Here is a 19,728-nt window from a genome sequence, read left to right as displayed (position 1 = left end):
GTGTTATCACCTTGTCCGTTAAAATATATTCCTCATAAAGTCTTGTTACATTTATGGCAAACTCAATGGGAGGACAACATCTGTAATGCGTTCACCCTCCTTTCATCCCTCAGACTAATTATGGTTGCCTCAAACACAGCCCCCTTCCTCCGGACCGAGGAACTGTTCAAGCCCTTGAACTGCCAAAGCCTGCCTGTGGTGGTGCTTCCATCGAGACGTTTTAAATCGCCCCATATTGGACAAAAACCCAACCCAAACCCCCGAGGACGGCGTGAGGGCCCCCCGGGAGGCGGCGGTGACCACTTCCCCTCAGGCCGCCTTCCCGCCCAACGCGCCCCGCAACGGCCACCCGCGCGCCCCGTCCCTCAGCCCCAAAACACCGCCGCGCTCGCGGCCTGCCGCCGCCGCGGAGACGCACCTCCCCCCAAACTTTATTGCCTTTTTTTCCCCCTTCCCCCCCCCCGCTTTTTTTTTTTTTGAGGGAAAAAGGTGGGGGGAGCTCAATTTCCCACTTGCCAACAGCAGATAAAAAAGTGGGGAGGGACCTCTTCTGTCACAGCCTATGTAGATTAACCTTTCAATTAGCTGTTATCAGGTCCTGTGTCTTAGCACCAGTCCTCGCAATCTGCGTCCGCTCGGCATCGGGAAGGCTGGAGGTCTGGGGTGGGTTTCTGTTTTAATTTCTAAATTAATGATAATTGTTCGTGCCGTTCCCCTCCCCCGCCTCTCCCCCGCCGTGAGCCGAACGCTTGTGTCTGATCTGCCCGTCCACCTTTTAGTATTTTGGAGTGAGAAGAGGAGCCCCGCAGAGGAGGAGGGGAGACAAGGTATTCTCTCTGTATTCATCTTCTTTTTTCCCTTCTTGCGAAGGGGCTTAGAGAAGGTAACTGGTGCAATCAATCCGCTGGCTGGGGATTCCCTCCACCCCCTCCCCGGCTCGTCTGGCTCTCCTGGCTGGGTCTCTTCAGTGTGTATGTGTTTGGGGAAGGGGGTGGGGGGAGGTTGTGTTGTTGTTGTGTTCCTGGCTCTGGTTGCAGCCAGGAGAGAGAGCGAGCGAGCGAGAGAGCGAGCGAGCGAGAGACAGAGAAGGAGAGAGCGAGCGAGAGAGAGAGAGGAGCCGCGATCGCGTTTCAGGGGCAGCACATTCCGCAGGAACCGCTGCTGCAGAAACACACACAGGCAGAGAAAGGAGGTCATTGCAAGCAAAGGGGGGAAACCTGCATCGGAGGTTAGATTCCCAGGAGTTTACGTGGGGGATAATAGGGAGCATGCGATGGGTTTTGTTTTGCATTGGGTGACAGGCTGCAATTTGCCATAATAACCCCCTTTCCCTCCCCTCTCTCAGTGCAGGGGGCTTGTCACTAGGCTGGGTACTTTTTTTTTTTTTTTTGCATTGGAGGCTGATGCACGTGTTTGCAGACACTTGTGCTTGGTAAATGCATTGCAATGCTCTGCGTTTTGCAGGGGAGGGGGAGCAGCAGCAGGAGGTGATGGCTGGGCTGGATGGGGTGGGGAGGGGGGGAATAGAGTGGCGGAGGGAGGCAGGGGATGGCTGAGGTTTTTGTGTTGCATGCTCCCACCCTGTCCTTTTGAGGCGGCAATTGTTCCTTCGCAGACGGGGTGACAGAGAAGTCCCTGTGCTTCGCATGGCGAAACTTGCAGGGACCTGCATGTGGCTGTAGAGCTGGGAGTCATTGTCGCCGTTCCCACCCCCTCCTCCCCTCCCTTCGCCGTGCGGGCTCTGTGTGTGTGTGTGTGTGTGTGCGCGTGTATGTGTGTGTGCGCGATAAGCGGCTGCCACTGCCAGGCACCTTGGGAGGGTTGTGCTGGGAGCATGCTGCTCTATCTCGCCCGCCCGGGTGAGTGGCAGGATCTGAGGCACGCGCGTGACGCTCAGTATTTAAGGCTGCTTATTAGTGTGTGTCGCGCGCCCGCCCGCCCTGCCGAACTGGTTCAGGCGGCCGCCGCCGGTGTCTCTTGCTAGCGATCGCCCTCTCGAACAAACTTCAGGAGCGGGTGGGGCAGCGGCGGGTGGGGGAGGGTAGCGAGGCCGGGGGGGGGGGGACCAGACGGACGGCAGTGGTAGCCAACCGGAAGGCGGGCTTGCGAGAACTCTCGCCTCCGCTTGCGGTGGGTGACCAATCACTAGCGTTCGAGGCCCAGGAATGAGGCGGGCCGGGCTGTGGCGGGCGGGTGGGCGGGCCATGCGGGTGTGTGGCGGCGGTGGCAGCCAATGGCAGCCTCTAGCCCCGCCCTTTCTCACCATTAGGCGGAGTTGAGCGCGGAGGGAAGGGGCGTGTTTCGTGATTGACATGCCCCGCCTTCCAATGGGAGAGAGAGGCTGGTTGCTGGGCGGAACAGGGCCGGGGTGGGCGGTTGACGGACACGGGCCCGCGGCCTGTGAGCGTGGAGCGGCGTGCGCAAGACGGCCCAATGGTGGGCGCCGGTGGGCGGGGCGCGGGGGTAGGTAAGGTTTTAATGAGACTCCATTGGGCTGTAATCAGTGTCATGTCGGATTCACGTTAAGTACAACAGGGCGAAACAAAATGGCGGCGTAGGTGAGGCGAGCCGAGCCGCGGCGGTAGGGGGAGTCGCGGCGGCCGCCGGTAGGGGGGCAGCGCAGCAGCGGGGGCAGCCGCCTTGGCGCAGTCTGGCCGCGGGAGCAGGGGAAGAGCCGGCAGCAGGGGGAGCCGCTGCGGCGCCTGGAGGAGGCTCCTCCCCCCGCGGCCCCGGTCCCGCGGAGGTGAGTGGTACCGGGGAGGGGGGGCCCTCTCAGCCTGCCTCCCGCGGGCGCGGCGGGGGGGGCCAGCGCGGCCGCTGCCCCCGGTACCGCCCGCCCGCCGCCCCCGTGGGGTGGGTGCAGGTGCACGCCGTCGCCGTCCTCTCCCGGCTGCTCTGTCCTGTGGGGTCGCCGTGCCCCGGGGAGCAGCGCCTGCGGGCTTGGGGTTTCAGCCTTTGAAATAAGAAATCCCGGAGGAAGGCTTGGAGGGTTCAAAAGCCAGCCCCGGCTCGGCCCCTGTCAAATACAACAATGCATTGGCGCTAGGCACTAGGCGTTGCAAATCTCCATGGCTTGGGTATACTGCAAAAATGTTAAGTAAGTTGGGGAGGGAAATATTCAAGCCTTTAAAGCCACGTTTCGGAAGCAATGTTCGCACCCTAGTTTCTTTGCCCAGACCTTACCTTTAGCATTCTGTCACTGAGCATTGAAAATAACCCTCTCCACAAAAAGCGAACAGAAACCCCTTCTGTTGAGGATCTCTATCCCAAGAAGAAATGTTTCCACTGAAACCCTCTTCCCAGGTTAACTGCTGGCAGTGAATATTACCCTCTCATGCTCCCTGATGTTCTCTAGTGCTGTATTTTGAAGTGCTAAGAAATTCCATGGAAGAGGGTGGGAAGGGTGAATTTGGGTGATTTTGCTGGTGTTGTGTTGTGCTGATGCTGTTTCCTCTGGTGGTCCTTGCTGCTGTCATGTTGTGAACTGCTTTTTAGCATATTATCTTAAACTAGCTTGTGAGGTATCGCAGAGTGCAAGCACTTCATCAGTTTGATTCACTCTTATTTCCCACACCCCCAAGTCTTTGGTGTAGTTTTGAAGTTACTATAATGTCTCCTCGTCTGTCTGTTTAAAGCATGTGCAAGTGTCATTGCCCTTCCTTGTTATAATTGAAAACTGTTGTATAAAGAATAATGCAATAGCTGGCTTCGTGATCTGAGTAATTTTAAGAGTGTCATGTGTGCTGGGAGTCCTTGCCAGGATCTGCTTTCTCTCTCTCTTCGTAGGTGCATGTATTTTGCAATGGGGAAACAAGTATCTTGCCTCTTTTGCATCATTAATTGAGATGGGGGTGGAATACAGAGTTGATTAGCTGCAGAATTCTAAGTAATGGCTTGGAGGAAAGAAAAATGGCAAAAAGCTTACTGAATGCAATGGCAGTCTTCTCTTCCTCCTCTTCTGCTGCAATCCTTACCTGACCCTGATGCTGCAGCAGAGAGCTGGCCTGCTGCTGCTTCTCCTGGGTGTGTGCAGAGCAGGTGGGAGGGAGCAGAATGAAATTGTGCTTCACAGGTCACCGGCAGGTTGCACAAGTTGCTGTCATCTTCCCCCCCGCCCTGCCTATTTCTTTTTTTGGTAGCTGTGTTAACCTCAGTTTTTAGAAGTTTAACTGCATTAGCATTTTAGACAGCCAGAGTTAATTTTTCATGAATTTCTCCAAAAAACCACTTTAGATAGTATTTTGTGAAATGCTTTCGGATACTTGTGTAATAACTTTTAGTTTTGTTTTGGGGGGTGGGAAGCAGAGCTAACTTTTTTTTTTTCTTTCTTTCTTTCTGACTACACAGCTTGTTTTCACAATCTGATCACTTGGAAATAATTCCAGATACTAGTTCAGTCTAAAAAAGACCTCATTATAGGATTACTGATGACATCTAAGATTGACATGTTCAGTCAGTGCTTTCTTTAATTAGAATCAGCTGTGCAATAGGTGTGTGCTTTATAAAGGACATATTTGCATTCATTCTAAATCCCAAGGTGCAATTTTGCAACTTCTTTGTATTTATCAGATAATTTATGCCTTAGGTAAAGGGACAAGCCTTGACTAGAGATGGCTTTTCATGTTTTGAAGGTAATGTATTGTATTTAACCCTCCGAATGCTTATGTTCTGCAGCTCTTCTATAGCAGACTTGTTAACAGACTTGATCAGTAGTATAGTGCAATCAAACTTTCTCAAATGTTCTTATTTTCAAAATAAATAAGATACCATAGAGCGTAGAAGCTGGAATATGACATAGAAAGAGCTTAATGACAGTTGCCATAAAACTTGGAAGTGGTCCTGTGTACTTAACAGTCTGGAAAATCTAATCTGTGATTGGACGGGTACTGCTGAGGGTTTGGTTAAAAGTTATTTAATTATGAGGGGAGGAAAATTAATAAATAGACATGAGTGCCTGCTACTAATCTATAATCACTCGTAAAATTGGTATTTCCTCAAAATCTGTTTGGGTAAGCATTGTACTTTTTATATTAAATGATGTATGACCACCTTTTTGTGGTTTTGGTAAAATTAAGTTCTAAACTTAGCAACCTGAATGTCATTTTGAATTTCCCTGCATCCTCTTATGTTGAATCTGGAAAGTTTGTTTCTAAAGCAGTTTGTTTCGTGTTTATCCAGTCCCTCAGCATGTGTATGTATGTATCTCTGTATTGCCAATCTTGGATCAATCTCTCTTAACTTGATTTATGAAAGACCTCTTTAACTTACAGGTCCAGGATCACTGAGCTGAATTATATTGCTGGCAAAGATGTTTGTTGTTAAGAGGTTATGCTGAATCTTGTGGATGGTAGACCTTGTCATATCAGTTGTGGAGGTCAGGGTGCTACGCTTCAAGTACAAATGCAGTCAAAGTGGCAGAATAACCAAGACTCTAGGTTATGGTAGAACAATTCAAAAATTGGATCAGATGAGCTTTGCATGGTTTCCTAAAGCAGAACGAACTTGGATTCTGTTGGAAGGTGTGAATTTAAGATGTCTTGATTTTCCTCTTGACATATCTTATCCTGTGTGTTGGAAGCTCTGTGCTGATACACTCAACTAGTGTTGATTTAGTAGGTGCTAGTATGCAGGAGGTTGTATTACACATAGGGAATTTTAAGTAAATAAGTAAAAATGTAGTTCTGAATGTATATTGCTGTGGAATTCCTGTACCAAGCAGCAGACTTTACATGAAGATACACGTTTATGCTCGCCTTTTGCCACAGTCACTGGCCAATAAAAATTCCTGTAAGCCACAAGTTATAGCATTTATACTGAAATGTTCATCAGTGTCCAGGTACTTGGAACAGACCCTGCACTGTATGTTCTGGAATTTAATGGAAGTGTTGTGGTTGCTTGTGTGAAATTTAATACAACAGTACTGCAGTAGGTTTAAAAATGAGGCAAGTATGTCTGACTCAGCAAATGCAGTGTTCAGCATTTAATTAAGTACTGACTATCTTCACGAAGACTCATAGTAGAACAGCCTAACTAAATAACTTTTAAACTTAAAAGTAGCTTTCTAGGAATCTGGAGCTTTATATGTAGCTGCTACAGAGGATTGCCAAATTGATAGGCAGGGTGTATAAAATAGTCTCAATGTGAGTGAGCCTGCACTATATAGAGAGTTCTGCTTTGTTGTATTATTGTATTCAGTGTCAGAGTTGTGAGAGAATTTGTAGGATTCATAATACCATGGAAACTATTTTCTTCCCTATATTTGTCTGCATTCTGCAGCTACAGTGTTATTTTGGAATTACCTGAAAACAGTGAGTATAAATAATGCCGTTAGGGAAAGAATGGCTCTTGCTAGCTGGATTAAATTAAAATTTTTGTTTATAGAACAAGTTACTGTTTTGTTACAAATACTTGAAATATACAGAACTGTTATCAAGTGTAACTTGCATGAGTACAGATTGGAAGCAAGAAACAGGATCCAATCCATGTAGATCAATAGGGTTCAGTATGAGAGCCAATTAAACATTCAGGCCCTGCATTTGTATCAGAAATGTGTCTCTTCATTCTGGCTGTCAGTTGAACTTTCATATTTATAAATCTGAAAATGCTTAAGCTTCAATCAAACCTAAAGAATGACAAAGTCATAGAATGAATTGTTTGATATTTCTACTATTTGGGTATAGAAGAAATTTATATTCACCAATAACCAGCTGCTCTTTTGTTACTAATCCTGTTGTGTAGGTATAATGATGTGTGAAACATGATCTGGAGTTCATATTTAAAGAGATTTTTGAGGGGGTAGAGGGAGGAGAAGGTATGGGACCAAAAGTGGGTTTTGTACTTCTTCTCTTCATGGTTGCAGAGGAATCTTTTTAACAAGTTGAAAATAATTTAGATGGCTGCATCAATTCAGTTTTTTCCCATACATAAGTTACTCAAGTTTTAAACATGATTGAAATGCAAGATGACTTGAATAAATGAATAAAAATGAGATCCAAGACTTGTGTAATCATAGATATTATTGTTAGTTATAGGTTGCTTGCCATAGCTTTATAAATGTAGTTTCAGATTAACTCAGTTTTAGATTTTGCTGTGAAACCAGTGAATCTTCTTCCTTACAAGACAACACATTTATTGAGAATGAAGATTTTCCTCTTTTGGTTTTTATTTATTTTCCTTTGATTTGAAGTGATTATACAATTCTTTTAATGTCTTCAAAAGTTCTTCCTCACATTTCATGGCAGAAAAACCTGACACTTCAAATATATTTATTTATTTGTTAGGTGACGACTGTCTTAGTTTAATTTGTGTGGATTTTTAAAATTTTTTTTTTTCATATATTGTCCTGCAGGATGAATAAACTCCTGATTCAAGATGTTCTTTCAGGTTTCTTATATAAGTTGTTGTAGCCACTGAATTTTCTATTAGAGTGATATATTCTGTAATAAGTAAAGAAAATTGTTCATTAAACTGTCACCAAAACATATTTTGTCAATGTGACCTCTTTATATGTCTTCATGCTGACAGCGTATTTATGTGAAAATGCCTCCTGTTACTTCACTTTCATTTCTGTTCCTAAGAGTTTGTATCAAAAGTGCATGCCTCTCTACTGCACACCTTTAGAATGAGAAGTGCCTTTGTGATCCCTTGCTGTATTTTAGGGTACCTAGGTATTAATGAAGGATGTAATACCAGTAACTCAGTTCTGATATTTTGGTTTTGATTTTTCTGAGTTGTATAATCAACATACGGCATGGCACTTATAAACGGCATACTGTAAGAAATGGCAGTGGTTAATAATTTGACTGTCATCAGTTGGAGATATTTTGGTTTTGTGGGGGGGTTTCTGGGTTGTTTTTCTTTTGTGCATGTATAATCCATGCAGATGGTAATTTTCTTATATCCGTGAGTCTAGGAATGACTTCTAGGCAGTTTGTTTTAGAGAATATTTTCAGATCACTGGCTGAATGGAAATTGTCCACCAAGTCAGTAGTAGGTTAAGTGTTGGGGTGATAGAATTTAGGAAAACTAAATGCACTGACTGTTATGAGAAGTGGAAGGATTTTACGATGACTTGTTTAGGGTGGGGTAGGAATTGGTGAACATTGCATACAATCTTGCAAAGATTTTTGCATACTGCAGCATCTACAATATGAATGCATGTCTGAATGCATTCTGTTTCTCTTCACTACTTCAGCATTAACTGTATTCTCTTCCTGTCTCTTCTTTTTAAAGGTTGCAACAAACTTTCTTGTAAGGATGTACCAGTATCATTACCAATGAATCCTTTCTACCTTTCCATAACGGTAAAGTAATTGGAAGTTTCAGTCAGGAGATACTTCCCTGCCTTTCCTGATTCCTCAGGATGGATATTTTTGAGACACATCCAAGCAGTGTGTGGGATCCTTTGATTTGTGTTTGAGGTGTGACCAACCTCTGAAAGATCTGCTGAAAGGACAAGGAGGAACCTCTATGGGTAACTCTTGGCTGGAAACAATTACTGGTCAACCATGGTAAAACTTGCCAACCCTCTTTATACGGAGTGGATTCTTGAAGCTATACAAAAAGTTAAAAAGCAAAAGCAAAGGCCTTCTGAAGAGAGAATATGTCATGCTGTTTGTGCTTCCCATGGATTAGATAAGAAGACTGTTTCAGAACAGTTGGAACTTAGTGTTCAAGATGGTTCTATTCTTAAAGTTACCAACAAAGGCCTTGCATCCTACAAGGACCCAGATAATCCTGGACGGTTTTCATCTGTTAAACCTGGCACTATTTCTAAATCTGTTAAGGGATCTAGAGGAGCTTGTACTGAGCTTCGTAATGTGGATTGGAATAAACTCTTGAGAAGAGCAATTGAAGGGCTTCAAGAACCAAATGGCTCATCCCTGAAGAACATAGAGAAGTATTTGAGAAGTCAAAATGACCTAGCAAATATTTTCAACAATCCTGCCTTTCAGCAGAGGTTGCGTCTGGGGGCCAAACGTGCTGTGAACAATGGGAGATTACTGAAGGATGGACCACAGTATAGAGTGAATTATGGCAGTTTGGAAAGCAAAGTTGCTCCAAAATACTCCAGCACTTTCCCAGCTTCTCTTCCACCTGTCAGCCTTCTACCCCATGAAAAAGACCAGGTAAGTCTGAAAAATGAGAGTAAATGTAGTAATGCAAAAATGATTCATGTTCTTTGTTTATTTACCTAATGCAAAAATAATGATTCTTCTTGTTCTTTATTTACCTGTTTAAATGTGTATAAGTGAGGACGCATGTCAAAGATCCGTGCATTGGATAGTTTCCTCTTTGGATTTTCAGTAGATAAAACAGAGCAGCAGGGAAGAGTACAGCTGTATGCTCTCTTCTAGGTGTGAAATTGTTCTGTCTTGCCTGGCAGACTGGTGTTGCTGAAATCTGCAATGTGGTTTGATTGTGGCCTTTTTACCTTAATTTTGTGCCTGGACGTACTGATTTTCTTATAGTTTGAACACAACCTGAAATACTATCAGTAGAACTCTTTGACTTTTAAGACTGTTAAAATTATTATTTTTAAAGATATTTGTATGTAGATACTGAACTTTAAAACTTAATAGGAACTGTAGTTAATACAAATATTCTAGGAATATAAGTAAAGGTGTCAGAGCAACAAATCGAGCTAAACTGCAGAATCCTCCTATTTCAGTTTTGTTGGACTTCCTACATGGGTTTATTTTTGCTCTTACTTGGGCCTTCTTTTCAGTTTAATTATTCACAGAGTTTAAGCCTTGAGGGAGAAGGGGGTGTCAATTAGTGTTTTGTTTATGAAAGGATCATGTCAAAGACATGTCTGTAGGTATTCTTTGATCATTCCTCATTTAGTATGGTGAAGTGTGTTTTGAATTTTCAGCATACCTGGGGGAAAAAAGCTACCTGTTCTGCTTGAATTGGGTTACTTAGAATATTTGTAACTTGGTGGTTTGATGGGGTTTTTTTTGTTTCGTTTGGTTTTTTTTTCCTCCACTTGTCAGTGGTAAAGTTTGGTGGCAGTTCTTTTTGGCATGGAATAACCCAGACAACTTTGCCATTGTAGAGGTGCCATTAGTGTCTCCTAGAAACTACATGATGGTTTTCACTGTCTTCTTCCTTCAGCTGATTATGAGGTGCTGGAGGGTGCAGAGTAGAAAATGCTCGTGTTATAAATATTTAGTGAAGCGTACAAGAACAGTTGCTTGTGGAACTGTCAGAGGTGACACTACAAATGTTGGTAGCTGCAGGTTGATTTTTGTGAGCTTCTCTAAATACGTGTTAAACATGATTGCATTTATATGTGGATATCTATGTATTTCTGTCAAATTGGACTTCTTGGGTAATTGAAGGATGCATGGAGCTTCATGCTCAATAATCAGAATGGAAATTCAGAAGTGTGGCTTACTGTGCAATTACTGCTGTAGCCATACCCTATAAAGATTTAATTACTTGTAGCGATAAAGCTGTCTGTTGTTTAAGCACTTTCAGAGATTCTTCTGTAATTCTGATACTCTAGTGGCATGAAAAATTTGAAGGCTGGAGTACTGAACAACCAAAATAGTTTAATACTATGATCCTTCATGTGAATTCTGTGGAAACAAAAATCTCCCTTGTTAGGCTACCTACTGAGGCTGGCATCCGTTGCAAGGAATGTTAGTTGGGTCATGGTGCTGAAAAAGCCGTTACTGCCATACTAAAATACTGGTATAAGGATAAATCTGTCTTTTAGAAGTTGGCCAAACAAATCTGTTCTCTAGCAAGTGCTTTGGCAAGAAATAAGCTTTCATTTGGGTGCCTCAAAATTAGCAGTGTGACTTCCGTGTTTAAAAACTGTTCGGCATGCACTTTCTCCTGAAAAAAATAGTTTTGATGTGAAGTTCATGAATCAGTAGTTGCATATTGGTGTAGTGCACTGCTTAGTTGTACTAGTTGTGGCATAGGTTACTGGGCAAATATATATAGACTGGGTTTAAATATGGGATTTTTGCTGGTCTTCAGGCTGTATGGCTTTAAATACACTTAAAGGACAGTTCTGAAAGTAGCTGTACGTAACTGTCTATTATTGGGATATGACTGCATGTTCATTTGAAATTGATGGTAATTAATGAATAAGCAGAATGACACTGCAGGAAAACTGTTAGGCTGTTTTTATTAGGAGTATTTAAGTGGCAGTATGGGGCATGTCAAGATTATTTATTGAATTTTATACAGTAAAATGTAGCCAGCTGGCATCTCTTAGGAATGGCTAGTCTTTGAAGACATTGGTGTATTTCAGCGTTTCTTTGGCTGTTTATTTAGCTAGCACAAGTAAGAGCTGCTTTTTTGTTTGGGTGACTCTTTCTGTTTGCTTGGGGTTTTTTGTTTTTAAATACTAGAGGTGAAGTTCAGGTATCTCTTCTGTTGACTTTCCTTGAGGAGAACAAAGAACAGGAGGATGTGCAGAAATCTGTTTAGGTGACTGTGGAAGTTTGAGTAATTTTGACTTTTTTAATACATAATTGACATCTCATCAGAATGAAACAGTTCAAAGATTTAGTGCATTAGAAGTGCATCACAGCGCTCTCTTTGGCAATCTGAACTTTCACACTCATGGTACCAAATGCAGACTCTGAACCTTTCTTCCTGACTGAGTAAAAGGTCGTCAGAAGAGATATAGTACTGCCTCTGTGTGTGTGGTGGTTTTTTTTTTTTTCTGTTTTGTTTTGGGGTGTGGGTTGTTTTAGGTTTTTTCCTTTCCACCCTCCACTCTCCTCTCTTGCCTGCCCTGGCCCACCCCCCCACCCCCCCCAGGCATCAGAGTATCTAGTGCACTGAGAAGATAGATACTATTGCAATGCAGTGCCACTGAAGTTAGTTTTGCAGAACTGGAGCTTTGACTACGTTATGGGCGTGTTGAGTGTTTTGCATGCCGTGAAATACTTACATGGAACAGGGAGCTGGAAGTGCTAAATTTTCCTCTTGATGGTGATGATACAGAGCTGCTTTTTTTGTCTTCATATTAACTGGGTGATCCAATGCAACTAGATCTAGTCCTCTTGTTTCATTAGATGCAGAAATAGCTGCAGTTAGTTACAGCAGTGTAGCTTATATTGCCGTGTTTCCTCCTGTTCTCCACAGGCCTAGAAGGAAGCATTTGTGTAACAGTGGTATGTTTCTTTCAAGTGTTATTCTCACTCTTCTGGATTTGGGCAAATGTATGTCAACTCTGAGTTATAGGAAGAGGAAGTATGCAGTGCAGCTGTTTAAATTTTCTCTTCCTCCACCCCTTTCCATTCCCTAGAGTGTGTGGAGGGTTGCTTTTTCACTTCTGTATGAAGAGATGCAAGCACAAGGCTCATAGGAAGGACAGATTCCATTGGAAGGTTAGTAGCTGTCATCAGCTATACTGTGTCTAGGCTGTACATCATATAATGTGTAATGAGTAGTATAAATTACATTTCAAAAGGACATCCCAGTTATCCTAAATACTCTGGTGGTTACATTAAGATAGATGCTTGCTTGATGTGGACAGGTAACTTGAATCAAAGCACTTCAAAAAATGCCTGTTTTAAAGTGTTTAAATTGGTGTGCTAAGGGACCAACCTCCAGCCAGAGGTGGAGCCGCCTTAACAATGAAGGGAAACTGAAAACAGTGCTGTCCTTTAGGATGAAGACTTGCAATGTTTTTTTTTCTTTCCTGCGAATAAAAAAAAAACAACCCCACACATAAGAAATCAGGAAAAGAAGGAAATTTGTTGCTCAGTAGTTTGATCTTGTGGACTTCACTATATTGCAGTGCATAGTTAGTTTTAACAATTTAACTGCTCTTATGTGTTCTTCCTTATGTTCAGAGTATCTTGCATAGATGTCTTCTCTCTTGCGCTTCACACCTTCTCTCACACAGCATCTTCTGAAAAGGTCTGTATGAGTATGTTAATGAGAAAATGCAGTGTGAAAACTGATAATGTAGTAGTAAAGGATGTGAACAGAGAGGAAAATCAACCTGAACATGTTGAGTGATATTTAGCTTTTTGATAAGCCTTTGATGCATTAAAGTACACTTCTGGAAATGCAGCAGTGAAGTGGTATTTAAGTTATGATTAGTCTTTAAATGGGTGTTTAATTTATCTTTAATGGTGTCAATTGTAGAATGGCAGTATTGGTGGTGGTTTTTGTGCGCATCCACACGTGTGCACTGGGTCCTTCCTTGTTTTTCTTGTCACTTGGACAAGCACTAAGAGGGTTCTGCAGTTTGGGAACTGCATGAAACCTACTAGGTCTTAGGAGTTAGCCATCTCCTGAGCACAAATGCTGTGTGGCTATAAACCCGAAAAAGCAGATGTTTGTAGGCTGTAGACAGCACTTCATTTACTTATTATTAAACATGATTTAAAAGGATAAATCCAACTTTCAAAGGTGAAGAGGCAATGGCCATTGTAACATTTTCAGAGGGCTGGGGAAATGTGTAGTATATCTTAGTGATTACAGCTTTGCTATGTTCAGAATAATTCCTACTTAAAGTATACTTTGAAAGATGCAGTGCAATGGACATGACTTGATCCATATGGCATTTTCTTGGTTCTCCTGAACGTTCTCCTGAACAGCTGAACAACTGTATTAATAGTTGTTTCCATTTGATTCTTGGCATGAAAATTTTTATTAATTCCCCTTTCACTTTCAGTTTTTCTTTCTAAGCTGACTTTCATGCAAAACCAAACTTGTTTTATTAATTTTTCATACTCTGAACTCCTATCTAATTTTGTTTTCACTGGCCTACGTACATTTAGCTTTTCAAAGTGTAACTTGGCATGGATTGAATTTCAGTTTTCTGGTATGTAGCTTGTGCCAGTGCAGACACTGGGTGTTCCTCCTTCTGTCTTTCAGGCAAAGGGCCAATCTATAGAGAATTGCTTTTTTGGCATCCAGGCTCCTCCCTGCTCAGTTTTTCAGCTTCCTGCCTTCCTGTGGGTAGGCAACAAGAGACTGTTGGCTGAGATTTCTTTGCTTGCTCTACCTTGTTCCCTTTGGCTTCTAGACTTTCCACTGAGCAGAAACAGAAAAGTTAGGCAGAAAGGAAGTGCTACACAATGTATCTTACTGATTTACACATAAGGGGATATTCATAATGCCTAACTTTGGAGCCGGCTTTACATGGAGTCTGTGCTCCTGAAGGTGAGTCTGAGCACCAAAATGCAGTGATAGGTAAGTTTCTGTAAGAGAATGTCTGCAGTGCTACAGTTAAAGAGACTGTAGGCAGTGGTATGAAAAAAAAAGAAGAAATCTAGGCTTGAACTTTGTCAATCTATAAAATACTATTGCCTTTAGAGACAACCTGTGTTTCTCCCCTCGTAACATCTTCACAGTGACAAAAGACTGAGGAACGTTAGTGTTACTTGACAAACACAAACTCTCATGTTTGTGCTTCTCATTATCTCAATTTACAAGATGCCTTTATTTCTTGGAAGGGTGGCCTGCATCTTGGTGTGTGTGGCTCTTGTCCTTGAAGTTCTGGGATGATTGCTAGGTGCTGCTGCTCTCTCTCATTTCTCTGCTGTTCCCTGTAGCTTCTGGAATGCTCTAAGTACCAACTCCATGCATAAGCCAAGTGAACGCTTAAAAATGGATCCTATTCACACTTGAGATATTAGAGCTTACCAGAAATTGAAGAATGACTTACCTCATCTTTTGAGCATTTAAAACTGAATTGGAAAAGTCTTGTCATCCCGTATCATGGAGAAGCAGCTCATGCCACTGTAGATCGATATAGTGGACTTCTGGGCTTTTTTGTATTTTACAATTCAGCACATGGGATAAAACCAAGAAGCATGCTTGTGAAAGTTTCCTTGAATTGGATGGTGGGAGGGAAATTAAAAACTGCTATTTCCTAAGTTAGATTGGTCTGCTCCTTCGTAAGGCGGGCCAGGGGGGAGGTTGGGTTCCAATTTCTGATGTCAGTGACTTAGTTTCTGCAAACAGGTCATCTGTTTGCAGTTTCCTATAGAACCATCACAGAAGATCCTACTCGTCCTTTTTTCCCCCAAGTTGGATATTTTAGAACATAGTTCTGCATGATGTGCTTATGATTCTTGTTTACTGCAGAGAGTGATTCGAAACCTTATACTGCAAGCTGTTTAATCCTAAGGCTTGCTAAAATTTGATTCTCTTGGTAGTCGCTCTTCAAAATTACTTGGTGTGATATACTGTGGTGAGTCCTGGTATTGAAATGGACAGCAATGAGTTAAAGAAATCCTGTGTAGTTCCAGTAGTTCTGTTGGTGTTTGTTCATCTGTGCTATTTTCTATGAACTCTTCTGTCTTAACTGGGAGTGGCATTTGATTCCTAAACTACAGTTAGAGGTTTTACTCTTTGCATTTTTCTTATAAGATTAATTTTTCTTTAACTACTCAGTACGTGGATATCTCCTTTGTCAAGATTCCTTCTGGAATATAGAAATACCAGAAGCCTGCCTTAGCTACAAGGAGAACTACCTTGAATATTTTCTCAGTGCTGTATCCTTACCCATCTTAAGTGTCTTTCCTCTTCTATGTTCAATAATAGTGATAGTCTCAACTCTTGGGTGTTTTTTCTGTGGCGGTTGAAATGTGGTAACAATTCCATTTTGTTTCTTGTTGTTACAGGAACTTTGTTATAAAACAGGTGATGAAAAACCTTGATAACTTGCAGTTGAGGTTGTCTGCTATTTTTTGACAGACTATTTTTTCCTCAAGGAAGATCCCCAGGTGTGGATCAAGTGCTAATCAACCACAGCTTTCCAATTTGGTGGTTGGAAATGGCAAAAGATTGTCTGTCACTCTTGGAAAGAATTTCAAGCTAGCAGTGAGAAAAGAATTGCTCAATTGGTGTAAAAGTCTTCTTTACAACTTTGAATCCATTTATGGATGCTAATGCATCTTCTTTCAAAGGGCAACTCTCTTCTCTGTATTCAGGACTACATTTGCCTGGGTATGAGGACAGACCAATAGTTCCTATGATTGTTTAAACAGGGTCTGTTTAAAGTCAGGACACACGGACTTTCTGGAACCAAATGGAGGGAGTTGCTGTTGCGTACTGGAACAGCACTATTAGGGCTCAGATTGTGCCTGTAGAACTTTATGGATGATGCGCATCAAATCAGGTACCACTTAGCTGACAGATCTACTGCTGTCCTTTGTGGTTACCTGATAAGAGACAAACCAACTTTTAAACTAGTATGATATTCTTCAGTTGCAAAATCACTTGTCTGTGTTTGTTATTGTTGTTTTTTCCTGTCTGCTTATATCTCTCCTCATTGAGGGAAATTATAACTGGTGTCACTGAGATTTTTCTGTGGTTTAGTTTTTTTCCTTTCCAGGTTTTTGCAGAAGAGCTCAAAGTTTCAAATTTGCAGTCACAGGCAGCCTTCTTACAATATGAATGGTGTGAACTGTTCAAGGGATGTCTGCATAGGCAACTCCAGGGCTGCTGCATTTAGTTCTAGGTTTGTGTGGGTTACTGTGACTTCAGGTTGTGCTGTAGAGAAGATATTGCATAAGGAAAATGTCCTTGGGGGAGGGAAACTGCAGACTTGTAAATTGTCAACTCTTGTGTCTCATCTCTGTGGTAAGATACACATGTGCAGGAATTTCTTCTTTCTCAAGTGTTCTGGATCTAGAGGGGCAGAGAGTCCCCTTCTATCTCCCCTTGCGGTTGTAGTGGTACAGCCTGTCAGTTACCAACTAATGCAGTACTAGGTGGAGTAGGCTTGAGACTTGTTTTTAATTACAAGCAGCACTCTGGCACAGGAGAAAAGCTGTGTATGATCTCAGCAAAGTTGTCTGGGAGGCATAGCTGATGTTTCCTCATCTAGGAAGAGTCCTTAATAGAAGTGGGGGCTAGCATAAGCTGTGATAAGTTTGCCACACATTTTCCACATTCTCTCCAGCATTTAATTTCATCACCAGTGGTGTTTTGAAGTTGGCTTCAATTTCACAGCTCTGTTTTTTCCAAAATGGTGAAAATGACTGACTGTAGTTTTAGGAATTAATTTTTATGTAATCTCCATGTATCCATGGCAACATTAACTAGCACTGTTTGCATTTGGCTCAGTAAGAGACAAATGTCAGTGGCACTTGTATTTCAGACATTGAGTACACGTATTCTTAACTAATGAATAAGTAGTTACAAGTAACAGTTGAAAGGAGTATAGTCAAGATAAAATCATAGATGTGTAGAATTCTTTTGTCCTTGTGTGGAACTGTTGTGTTAAAGCACCTCTTTCAGCACTATCTATTGGGTGATTATAGTAAAGATGCTATTTCTCCAATGGTGTCCTGGTTTTGGCTGGGATGGAGTTAATTGTCTTCCTAGTAGCTGGTATAATGTTATGTTTTGGATTTAGTATGAGAAGAATGTTGATAATACACTGATGTTTTCAGGTGTTGCCAAGTAGTGTTTAGACTAAAGGATTTTCAACTTCTCATGCCCAGCCAGCGAGAAGGCTGGAGGGGCACAAGAAGTTGGGAGGGACACAGCCAGGGCAGGTGACCCAGACTGGCTAAAGGAGTATTCCACACCATGTGACATCATGCCCAGTATATAAACTGGGGGGAAAACTGCCTGGGGGGAGTGCTGCTCAGGAGCTAACTGGGCATCAGTCAGCAAGTGGTGAGCAATTGCATTGTGCATCACTTGTTTTGTATATTCTAATTCTTTTATCATTACTATTGTTATTCTATTATTGTTACTATTATCACTATTATTTTCTTCCTTTCTGTCCTATTAAACTGTTCTTATCTCAACCCATGAGTTCTACTTTTTTTCCCAATTCTCTCCCCCATCCCACTGGGGGGGGGGGGGGGGGGAAGTGAGTGAGTGGCTGCGTGGTACTCAGTTGCTGGCTGGGTTTAAACCATGACAGATGGCAAAAGGATGAGAGGTAACTGACACTAGTTGCAACAAGGGAAATGCCAGATAGGTGAAGGAGAAAATCCTGTATAGTGAGGATAGAGAGACATGGAACAGGGGTTCAGAGTGGCTGTGGAATCTCCATCCTCAGAGGTGGTCAGAAATTGACTAGTGAAGGTCCTGAGCAACCTGAGGGAACATTTGAATCTGGTCTTGAGTGGTAGGTTGGTGTACAGGCTCCAGAGGCCTCTCCTGGCCTAGAGAATTTTGTTTCAACTTGAATTGAAAGTTTGTCAGTTTCTTCTAACTGTTGGCTAATAAAATAGAAAGTGTAGTTTCTTTATGCAAGACTATGATGATGAAGATTTGCAGACAGCTGCATCAAATAGCCAAAGTGTAAGCTAAAGAAGTTTTAACAAGGGGTACAAGCTTCACCTGGGAAAACCACTGCTGGAGAATTCACAGTGTGTTTATTCTTCTTTTTTGTTGTTAAAGTTTCTTTCATAAGCGTATTTTGTGTGTGTTGCTTTAAGAATAGTGAACATCCCAATTTCTGCTTTCTTGGGACTCCCTGAAATCTGGTAAAATAAGAATTTAAAGTTGCTGAACTTCTAGCTTTATATACCAGACCCAGGAGGCTGGGTCTGAAGCCTTCTAGGCTTCATTTAAGTTTCACCATTATGTTGTGTGGATACCTTATCTGGTGCCGCTTGGAGAACTTGTCTTTTATATTGATCTGTAAAAATCTGATTAATGCCTAACTTGCAAGTACTGTGGAATTCTCTAAAGTGCTTAGGATTAGCGGATAATGAGCAATAGTTAGCAAAGTGGTTCTACAAAGATAAAAATACAGTTAAAGGGTGATGAAAAAGGCAGTGTTTGAGCCTAAAAAAATTCTCAAGACTGAAGTAATCTCCATTATAATCACTGAACGTAACAGTAGTTAGTTAAGTTTTATGCTTATAAAGGCTGTTGTATCCCTCCATTCTGTTTCAGATTTAAAAGATACTCAGCTTTCATTTCCTGCTTTTTCTATTTTGTCCTCTGAACACTACCTGTTGTAGGAGTCAGGTTAACAAGAATATGTTAGTGGTAGAGGAAGAGGACAGTGTATTGACTCCTGCAAGTAAGCATTTGGTTATCAGTCAGTTTATAAATATACACGTGGAGGTTTATGTAATAAACAGTGGGCTTATACATAAACATGGTATTTTCTGGTCTGAATATTCTTGCTCTGCCTTGAACTGCCCAGCTCTCCTCCCTTCCCTCTTTATCCACTGGTGAAAACAGGATGTCACTGAAAATTTCTTAATGCTGTTTCACAAATATTAATGCTGCTTTAATATGGGAAAATTGTATAGTAAAAACAATTTCTATTTATTTTGACATGTTTGGCACACATTCTGCTGATTTAGCAAAGCAAGCTTTCATTCAGATGTTACAGATGTTTTCTGAACGTCTAAAAATTAGAGATAAATCAGTCAAGAAATGACTAGAGAAAACCACTCAGAAGATAGACTCTCAAGTTAGATAGCAGCATGTGTTATGTGCATACAGAATGGTCTGTTACTGTGCTTGTGTATGCATATGTTTAACTACATGAAAAAGTATTGGAGCTCACACTGTCTTAGAAACCAGTGACGATGACTTCTGTGGCCATTTTAAAAAATTACTCTTGTTGGGCCACTTGACAAGCTTGTCTGCCATACTCTTGAAGGAAATTATTGGTACTTAGGTCTATTAATGGTTCTAAATGTTCTTAAAACAAATTTTGAACTACTACATTTGTAGAGATGACAGCTTCCACTGGAGTCAAGCAATTCCTCCTCTTAACAGCTATGCATTTAACTCTGCTCTCTCGTGATAAGTCAA

The 19,728-nt window shown here is 42.0% G+C and overlaps 1 protein-coding gene across 10 annotated transcripts in view; it reads left to right on the top strand.

Annotated features, from left to right (window-relative positions):
- Positions 1-583: 583 nt before the first annotated feature.
- The window catches only part of KAT6B (lysine acetyltransferase 6B), a 120,895-nt gene continuing 101,750 nt past the window's right edge, over positions 584-19,728 (top strand). For 3 of the 10 annotated variants that reach the window (XM_052798670.1, XM_052798669.1, XM_052798662.1), the window contains exons 1-2: positions 1,042-1,228; positions 8,233-9,128. In XM_052798670.1, coding sequence (XP_052654630.1) covers positions 8,508-9,128 — 621 coding nt within the window. In that variant the 5' untranslated portion in view covers positions 1,042-1,228; positions 8,233-8,507. The other 7 variants (XM_052798673.1, XM_052798671.1, XM_052798665.1 and 4 more) reach the window with 6 other exon arrangements.

Source organism: Harpia harpyja, chromosome 10 (assembly GCF_026419915.1).
Source record: "Harpia harpyja isolate bHarHar1 chromosome 10, bHarHar1 primary haplotype, whole genome shotgun sequence".
Lineage (NCBI taxonomy): Eukaryota > Metazoa > Chordata > Aves > Accipitriformes > Accipitridae > Harpia > Harpia harpyja.
This window is presented reverse-complemented; position numbering and strand designations above follow the sequence as displayed.